The sequence below is a fragment of the Salvelinus alpinus genome, chromosome 28 (assembly GCF_045679555.1).
Source record: "Salvelinus alpinus chromosome 28, SLU_Salpinus.1, whole genome shotgun sequence".
NCBI lineage: Eukaryota > Metazoa > Chordata > Actinopteri > Salmoniformes > Salmonidae > Salvelinus > Salvelinus alpinus.
The window spans coordinates 43595393-43605241 of record NC_092113.1 but is presented as its reverse complement, the minus strand read 5'-3'; the positions used below and the strand labels follow the sequence as shown (position 1 = coordinate 43605241).

The 9849-nt window shown below is 43.6% G+C and overlaps 1 protein-coding gene across 1 annotated transcript; it reads left to right on the top strand.

Annotated features, from left to right (window-relative positions):
- The first annotated feature begins 206 nt into the window (after positions 1-206).
- On the top strand, positions 207-3189 carry LOC139556894 (uncharacterized). Its single transcript, XM_071370989.1, has 2 exons — positions 207-223; positions 2502-3189. Exons 1-2 carry the CDS (start codon positions 207-209, stop codon positions 3187-3189), a joined length of 705 nt encoding a protein of 234 aa, XP_071227090.1.
- Positions 3190-9849: the final 6660 nt, after the last annotated feature.

Here is a 9849-nt window from a genome sequence, read left to right as displayed (position 1 = left end):
AAAGCAGCTATCTCAGACTTCTCGGCTGTGACTTGTTGCTCACCTCCAATGTAAATTACACAGACAGTGAAATCACTGTATACAAAAGTATGTGGACATTCCTTCAACTTTGTGGATTTGGCTATTTCAGCCATACCTGTTGCTAACAGGTGTATAAAATCAAGTACACAGCCATGCAATCTCCATAGACAAACGTTGGCAGTAAAATGGCCTTACTGAAGAGGTCAGTGTCAAGGGGTCTGAATACTTTCCAAATGCACTGTATATCTGGTGACATTAGCGAAAACAAATATGGATGCCTTGTAATTACTTTGAAATAAAAACCCAATATGTATCTGCAACAGCAATAGATTTAATTGAGAGCTAGTTTTCAGATGACATGGAAATAATAAAACTGATTTGAATTTTGGTATAAAACATGATAATGAGCCAATTTGTGATAAAACGTCAAATGCAATGATGATGTCACAATAGCACACGGAAAGGTCACATGTTTTAACTTGTGTTGTTCTTCTACTGCCTATGTGCTTTGCTCAGTCTTTGCTCTGTTGCTAAGTTACCACGCTAATGACAGTGTGTGTATGTTACTGCTCTCAAATCCCCTTCGTTGAGGAGTTAGGACTTTGTTAACGTTGGTTTCTATACGCTCACACAAGCACTCTCTCTCTCTCTCGCACACACACAAACGCACGCACGCACGCGCACACACGCGCACACACACACACACACACACACACACACACACACACACACACACACACACACACACACACACACACACACACACACACACACACACAGACACACACACACACACACACACACACACATACAGATACACACACGCATGTACATATGCATGCATGAATTTACAAGCACACAGTCACGCACTCTCTCTTTCTCACACACACACACGCTGGCACGCACACACGCACACACACACACACACACACACACACACACACACACACACACACACACACACACACACACACACACACACACACACACACACACACACACACACACACACACACACACACACATACAGATACACACACGCATGTACATATGCATGCATGAATTTACAAGCACACAGTCACGCACTCTCTCTATCTCACACACACACACGCTGGCACGCACACACACACACACACACACACACACACACACACACACACACACACACACACACACACACACACACACACACACACACACACACACACACACACACACACACACACACACACACACACACACACACACACACACACACTTGCACAGGCAGAAGCACTCAGAACCCTTTGACAACCACTTATGATCAGCCCTGTTTGGTTTTTCCCCAGTAGTCATTGACAGATCAAAGAGTTAATTCAGCCCTGGTCGGTTTTCCCCAGTAGTCATTGACAGATCAAAGAGTTAATTCAGCCCTGGTCGGTTTTCCCCAGTAGTCATTGACAGATCAAAGAGTTAATTCAGCCCTGGTCGGTTTTCCCCCAGTAGTCATTGACAGATCAAATAGTTAATTCAGCCCTGGTCGGTTTTCCCCAGTAGTCATTGACAGATCAAATAGTTAATTCAGCCCTGGTCGGTTTTCCCCAGTAGTCATTGACAGATCAAAGAGTTGATTCATTCCTGGTCGGTTTTCCCCAGTAATTGACAGATCAAAGAGTTGATTCATTGCTGGTCGGTTTTCCCCAGTGGCCAGTGACAGTTTAAAGAGTTGATCCATTCCTGGTCTGTTTTCCCCAGTAGTCATTGACAGATCAAAGAGTTGATTCATTCCTGGTCGGTTTTCCCCAGTAATTGACAGATCAAAGAGTTGATCTAGTCCTTCTATTAAGCCTGTCAATCTCCTCCTGTCATTGACTGACGGAGTGGAGCTGTCTGTCTGTCTGTCTGTCTGTCTGTCTGTCTGTCTGTCTGTCTGTCTGTCTGTCTGTCTGTCTGTCTGTCTGTCTGTCTGTCTGTCTGTCTGTCTGTCTGTCTGTCTGTCTGTCTGTCTGTCTGTCTGTCTGTCTGTCTGTCTGTCTGTCTGTCTGTCTCCTGTATTTCACTGAGCTCTCTCTCTCTCTCTCTTACAGATGACTGAGGGGTCTGTGAGTTTTGCTGCTGCATTGAAATATGAAGCTGAAATCAACAAAACGTTTAAGTTTTAAAAAAAACTTTGATTAAGAAAAGCTCTCGCAGATCTAAGATTGTAAGTTGCAGCTGCGTGGGAATAATTCAAGGATATCTTCAAAGAGGAGAAAATCATGAACACTGCACTTGCCAGTATCACTTTAGTTTAATTAAGCTTACGTCTCTGCCTCTCGACCATCGTCAGAGCTTGTATTGGTTGCCTTGTTAACACTGGCTTTCATATAATAATTATATTTTCCAGATGCTTTTATCCAAAAGTGACTTAGTCATTCGTACATTTTCACATATGGGTGGTCCCAGGAAACAAACCAACTATCTTGGCATTGTAAGCACCATGCTTTACCACTGAAAAACAGAGGACCATTACAGAGGACCACTGCACAGGACAACTACAGAGGACCACTACAGAGGACCACTACAGAGGACCACTACAGAGGACCACTGCAGAGGACCACTACAGAGGACCACTACAGAGGACCACTACAGAGGACCACTACAGAGGACCACTACACAGGACAACTACAGAGGACCACTACAGAGGACCACTACAGAGGACCACTACAGAGGACCACTGCAGAGGACCACTACAGAGGACCACTACAGAGGACCACTACAGAGGACTACTACAGAGGACCACTACAGAGGACCACTGCAGAGGACCACTGCAGAGGACCCCTACAGAGGACCACTACACAGGACAACTATACAGGACCACTACAGAGGACCACTATACAGGATCACTACAGAGGACCACTACAGAGGACCACTACACAGGACAACTATAGAGGACCACTGCAGAGGACAACTGCAGAGGACCCCTACAGAGGACCACTATACAGGACCACTAAACAGGACCACTACAGAGGACCACTACAGAGGACCACTACAGAGGACCACTGCAGAGGACAACTGCAGAGGACCCCTACAGAGGACCACTATACAGGACCACTATACAGGACCACTACAGAGGACCACAACAGAGGACCACTGCAGAGGACAACTGCAGAGGACCCTACAGAGGACCACTACACAGGACAACTATAGAGGACCACTACAGATGCCCACTATACAGGACCACTACAGAGGACCACTACAGAGGACCACTACAGAGGACCACTATAGAGGACCACTACAGAGGACCACTACAGAGGACCACTATACAGGACCACTACAGAGGACCACTACAGAGGACCACTATAGAGGACCACTACAGAGGACCACTACAGAGGACCACTATACAGGACCACTACAGAGAATTATGTCATTACTTATGTCAATGTATTATATATGTCAAGTAAGAATGCTTTAAAAAAAATAGACATGTTAATAGATTATATTTTATCAATTAACTTTTACTTGGTACTCATCCCGGATCCGGGAGCACCCCCCACAGTAAAAAAGCTGACTAGCATAGCCTAGCATAGCGTCACAAGTAAATACTAGCATCTAAATATCATTAAATCACAAGTCCAAGACACCAGATGAAAGATACACATCTTGTGAATCCAGCCATCATTTCTGATTTTTTAAATGTTTTACAGGGAAGACACAATATGTAAATCTATTAGCTAACCACGTTAGCAAAAGACACAACTTTTTTTACTCCACCACTTTTTTACTACATCAGTAGCTATCACAAATTCGACCAAATAAAGATATAAATAGCCACTAACCAAGAAACAACTTCATCAGGTGACAGTCTGATAACATATTTATTGTATAGCATATGTTTTGTTAGAAAAATGTGCATATTTCAGGTATAAATCACAGTTCTACATTGCAGCTGCAATCTGAAATAGCGTCGATGCAGGCAGAATAATTACAGAGACCAACGTCAAATACCTAATTACTCATCATAAAACATTTCTGAAAAATACACAGCCTACAGCAAATGAAAGCCCAACATCTTGTGAATCCTGCCAATATGTCAGATTTTTTAAGTGTTTTACAGCGAAAACACAATATAGCATTATATTAGCTTACCACAATAGCCAGAAACACAACCGCATTTACCAGCAGTAAATGTTAGCGATCGTAACAACCCAGCAAAAGATATATAATTTGACTAACCTTGATATACTTCATCAGATGACAGTCCTGTAACATCATATTACACAATGCATATAGGTTTTGTTCGAAAATGTGCATATTTAGCAGCACAAATCGTGGTTATACAATGTGATCAGTAGCAACTTTTCAGGCAATCTGGGCGGCGCCATCTTGGAGAGGCACCTAATCTAATCGCTAAATAATCGTAAACTTGACTAAAAAATACAGGTTGGACAGCAAATGAAAGACACATTAGTTCTTAATGCAACCGCTGTGTTAGATTTTTAAAATTAACGTTACTCGACATTCAGCGTGCGTTACAGCGAGACCATGCCTAAATCAATGGCGGACTAATAATTTTACATCTTTCCACAGATATACGAATTAACATCATAAATAGCTCTTACTTTTGGATGATCTTCCATCAGAATCTTGGGCAAGTGGTCCTTTGTCCAGAACAATCGTCTTTTGGTTGAAAGATGTCCTCTACTCCTGTAGAAATTAGCTGCTAACGCCGATGTACCGGAGAGGTGCCCAACTCGTGATAACGTCTGACAAAGAAACTCCAGAAAATCGCAATAAACTGCTATAAACTGCTATAAGTCGGTTTAAATTAACTACCTTATGAAGTTTTTAAGAAAAAAAAAACTAATTAAATCAGAGCCGGAGATATAGAACTGCTAAACCGAAAGCTTTTGAAGACGCCATGCCGGTATCCTTCCAGCGTCAGGCGCCTCGTCGAAAAGGCAGGTACTTCCGTTCCAAGAGGCTTTATACTCCCCCAGATGGTGCTATCCACTCCATTCAAAGTCTCACCGCTTACTGACATCTAGGGGAAGGCGTATGCAGTGCATGTAGCCCCATAGCTTATAAGGGAATTTATAAACCGACCCTGGAGCAGAGACCTCAATTTCAGAAATCTCACTTCTGAAGGAAGTGTGCTGTAGAATGAGTTCTGTTTCACTCAGAGAAATAATTCAAACGGTTTTAGAAACTAGAGAGTGTTTTCTATCCAATAGTAATAATAATATGCATATTGTACGAGCAAGAATAGAGTACGAGGCAGTTTAATCTGGGAACGAAAAATCTTCAAAGTGTTAACAGCACCCCCTATTGACAAAAGGTTAACAAAATGCAAAGTGAGTGACCAGAAGAAAAATTCACATCAAATCCATATTTGGTGTGACCAGCCTTCACCTTCAAAACAGCATCAATTATTCTAGGTACATTTGCCCACAGTTTTTGAAGGAACTCGACAAGTATGTTGACCCAAACATCTTCGAGGAGTAACCACAGTTCTTCTGTGGATTTAGGCAGTCTCAGGTGCTTCTCTCTCTTCATGCAATACCAGACAGACTCAATGATGTTGAGATCAAGGCTCTGTGGGGGCCATACCATCACTTCCAGGACTCCTTGTTGTTCTTTATGCCGAAGATAGTTATTCATGACTTTCGCTGTATGTTTGGCCAATCAGTGAGGTCAATCAGTGAGGCCAATCAGATGCCTCCCTAATGGTATTGCATGATGGATAAGTCTCTGCCTGTACTTCTCAGCATTGAGGAGACCATTCTGACCAAATCCCCAACTCCATTTGCAGAAATGCAGCCCCAAACTTGCATGGAACCTCCACCATGCTTCACTGTTGCCTGCAGTCACTTATTCGTGTACCGCTCTCCAGCCCTTCGGCGAACAAACTGCCTTTTGTTACAGCAAAATATTTCAAATTTTGACTCATCAGTACAGAGCACCTTCTGCCATTTTTCTGCACCCCAGTTCCTGTGTTTTCATGCATAGCTGAGTCGCTTGGCCTTGTTTCCACGTCGGAGGTATGGCTTTTTGGCCGCAAGTCTTCCATGAAGGTCACTTCTGACCAGACTTCTACGGACAGTAGATGGGTGTACCAGGGTCCCACTGTTTTCTGCCGTCTTCAGATCGCGAAGAGAAGTAAGCATGATGTGTCTTTCGACTGCTGCAGTAAGATTCCTTGGCCGAACATCTGCGTCTACGGTCCTCAACGTTGCCCCGTTTCTTTGTACTTCCTCAAAAGAGATTGGACAGCACATCTGGATTTGGACAGCACATCTGCAGCAGGTCAGCACCTCAGGAGTAAATGTCAGTTGGCTTTTCATAGCCGATCATTAAGAGTATCTCTACCGCTCCTGCGGTCTCTAGAGAGTTGAAAACAGCAGGTCTAGGACAGGTAGCACGTATAACAGGTTTTGTGGTAGATATAGCAGGCTGTGTGGTAGATATAGCAGGCTGTGTGGTAGATATAGCAGGCTGTGTGGTAGATATAGCAGGCTGTGTGGTAGATATAGCAGGCTGTGTGGTAGATATAGCAGGCTGTGTGGTAGATATAGCAGGCTGTGTGGTAGATAGAGCAGGCTGTGTGGTAGATATAGCAGGCTGTGTGGTAGATATAACAGGATGTGTGGTAGATATAGCAGGCTGTGTGGTAGATATAGCAGGCTGTGTGGTAGATATAGCAGGCTGTGTGGTAGATACAGCAGGCTGTGTGGTAGATAGAGCAGGCTGTGTGGTAGATATAGCAGGCTGTGTGGTAGATATAGCAGGCTGTGTGGTAGATATAGCAGGCTGTGTGGTAGATATAGCAGGCTGTGTGGTAGATATAGCAGGCTGTGTGGTAGATATAGCAGGCTGTGTGGTAGATATAGCAGGCTGTGTGGTAGATATAGCAGGCTGTGTGGTAGATAGAGCAGGCTGTGTGGTAGATATAGCAGGCTGTGTGGTAGATATAGCAGGCTGTGTGGTAGATATAGCAGGCTGTGTGGTAGATACAGCAGGCTGTGTGGTAGATATAGCAGGCTGTGTGGTAGATACAGCAGGCTGTGTGGTAGATATAGCAGGCTGTGTGGTAGATATAGCAGGCTGTGTGGTAGATATAGCAGGCTGTGTGGTAGATATAGCAGGCTGTGTGGTAGATATAGCAGGCTGTGTGGTAGATATAGCAGGCTGTGTGGTAGATATAGCAGGCTGTGTGGTAGATATAGCAGGCTGTGTGGTAGATATAGCAGGCTGTGTGGTAGATACAGCAGGCTGTGTGGTAGATATAGCAGGCTGTGTGGTAGATATAGCAGGCTGTGTGGTAGATACAGCAGGCTGTGTGGTAGATATAGCAGGCTGTGTGGTAGATATAGCAGGCTGTGTGGTAGATATAGCAGGCTGTGTGGTAGATACAGCAGGCTGTGTGGTAGATAGAGCAGGCTGTGTGGTAGATATAGCAGGCTGTGTGGTAGATATAGCAGGCTGTGTGGTAGATACAGCAGGCTGTGTGGTAGATAGAGCAGGCTGTGTGGTAGATATAGCAGGCTGTGTGGTAGATATAGCAGGCTGTGTGGTAGATAGAGCAGGCTGTGTGGTAGATACAGCAGGCTGTGTGGTAGATACAGCAGGCTGTGTGGTAGAAATAACAGGCTGTGTGGTAGATATAGCAGGCTGTGTGGTAGATATAGCAGGCTGTGTGGTAGATATAGCAGGCTGTGTGGTTGTGCTGACAAACTGCCTGGGAGCTCCTCATTGGTGAAACTCCTCCTCCTTCAATCAGTGGTGAACCAGGTGGAACAAATTTTCCAGGCAATCTGGGCGTGCCAGCACCTGGCTCTGCTGTTGTCTTTAGACCGCAGTGAAAGGAGCATTTATAACACCACAAGACCAAGGAAACTTCATCTTTGTGATCAAGGTGACTGTGCAAGTCCAAGCCCTCCACAAAACTGTGAAAGACAGCCGGTAAGCGCCATATTAGCCATGCTTGGCTAGACTGACTTAAGCAGTGCACTGCTAATGATACTCTGGAAAACACAGACTCTTAACTCTTAACTTTGATAGGACTTTTGCAGTGGTATTTATAACTTCAAATGTTGTTTGTGGGGTATAAAGGAAAAGTAAGAAGAGCCAAATTCATTGACAAAGAACTTGTTTGAAATGGTTAAAAGTAATTTAAACTTTGTAGAAATCTTAGTAAACCAAGTTCTTAATTCAGTAACAAATGTAAAGTCTAAAAAATCTTTGGCTAAAAAATGTAAGATTTGTCTGCTTAAAACTACTGATTAGAAAATAAATGTAATTTTTTACTACTAAAAATATTTTGAATGTATTTGGCTAAAATGCAAATTTAGAGAAAATATACTGATTCTGCTCATTTGATTAAAAATGGTGGGTTTCTATTTTGGGAAACATTTGCTTAAAAGTGGAAACCTTGTGTTTTATGGTAGCAGAAATGTGTTTATCTGGGGTGAATGTGGATAATTTTGTGTATTTGATTGGGCTGTCAACTCAAATAGTAACTTGTATTTGTCATCTCTTTTTTGAGTTTTTTCACCTGTTTACTGCCAACCAAAGAATGGTAAATAAAAGACAAACAACTGATTCCATGGCTGTTTATTGAGTGAAATCCAGTTAAAATCTTCATGTGGAGGGACTGTCCTTTTCAAGTGGGGAATTGCACAAGAAAGAGGTCAAAACTTGACAGTGGTAGATACAGCAGGATGTGTGGTAGATATAGCAGTCTGTGTGGTAGATAGGGCAGGCTGTGTGGTAGATATAGCAGGCTGTGGTAGATATATCAGGCTGTGTGGTAGATATACTGTGTCTTCGGAAAGTGTTCATACCACTTCACTTTTTCACATTTTGTTCTTAAATGGATTAAATTGTTTTTTTTCCTCGTCAATCTACATACAATTCCTGATAATGTCATAGCAAAAAAAGGTTCTTCGATTTTTTTGCAAATTTATTACAAATAAAAGACGAAAATATCACATTTAGATAAGTATTCAGACCCCTAACTCTGTACTTTCCTGAAACACCTTTGGCAGTGATTATAGCATCGATTCTTCTTGGGTATGACGTCACAAGTTTGGCACACCTGTATTTGGGGAGTTTCTCCCATTCTTCTCTGCAGAACCCCTCTATCTCTGTCAGGTTGGATGGGGAGCGTCGCTGAACAGCTATTTTCAGGTCTCCCCTGCGTTGTCTTGGCTGTGTGCTTAGGGTCGTTGTCCTGTTGGACGGTGAACCTTCACCCTAGTCTGAGGTCCTGAGCAGGTTTTCATCAAGGAACTCTATGTACTTTTCTCTGTTCATCTTTGCCTCGATCCTGACTAGTCTCCCTGTCCCTGCTGCTGAAAAACATCCCCATAGCATGATGCTGCCACCACCATGCTTCAATGTAGCGATGGTGCCAGGATTCGCCCAGATGTGAAGCTTGGCATTCAGGCCAAATATTTCAATCTTGGTTTCATCAGACCAGATAATCTTGTTTCTCATGGTCTGAGAGTCTTTATGTGCCTTTTGGCAAAATCCAAGCGGGCTGTCATTTGCCTTTTACTGAGGAGTGGCTTCCGTCTGGCCGCTCTACCATAAAGGTCTGATTGGTGGAGTGCTGCAGAGATGTTTGTCCTTCTGGAAGGTTCTCCCATCTCCACAGAGGAACTCTAGACCTCCCTGAACAAGGCCCCTGATTGCTCAGTTTTGGCTGGGCGGCCAGCTGTAGGAAGGGTCTTGGTTGTTCCACACTTCTTCCATTTAAGAATGATGGATGCCACTGTGTTCTTGTGGATCTTCAATGCTGCAGACATGTTTTGGTACCCTTCCCCAGATCTGTGGCTCGACACAATCCTGTCTCTGAGCTCTACGGAC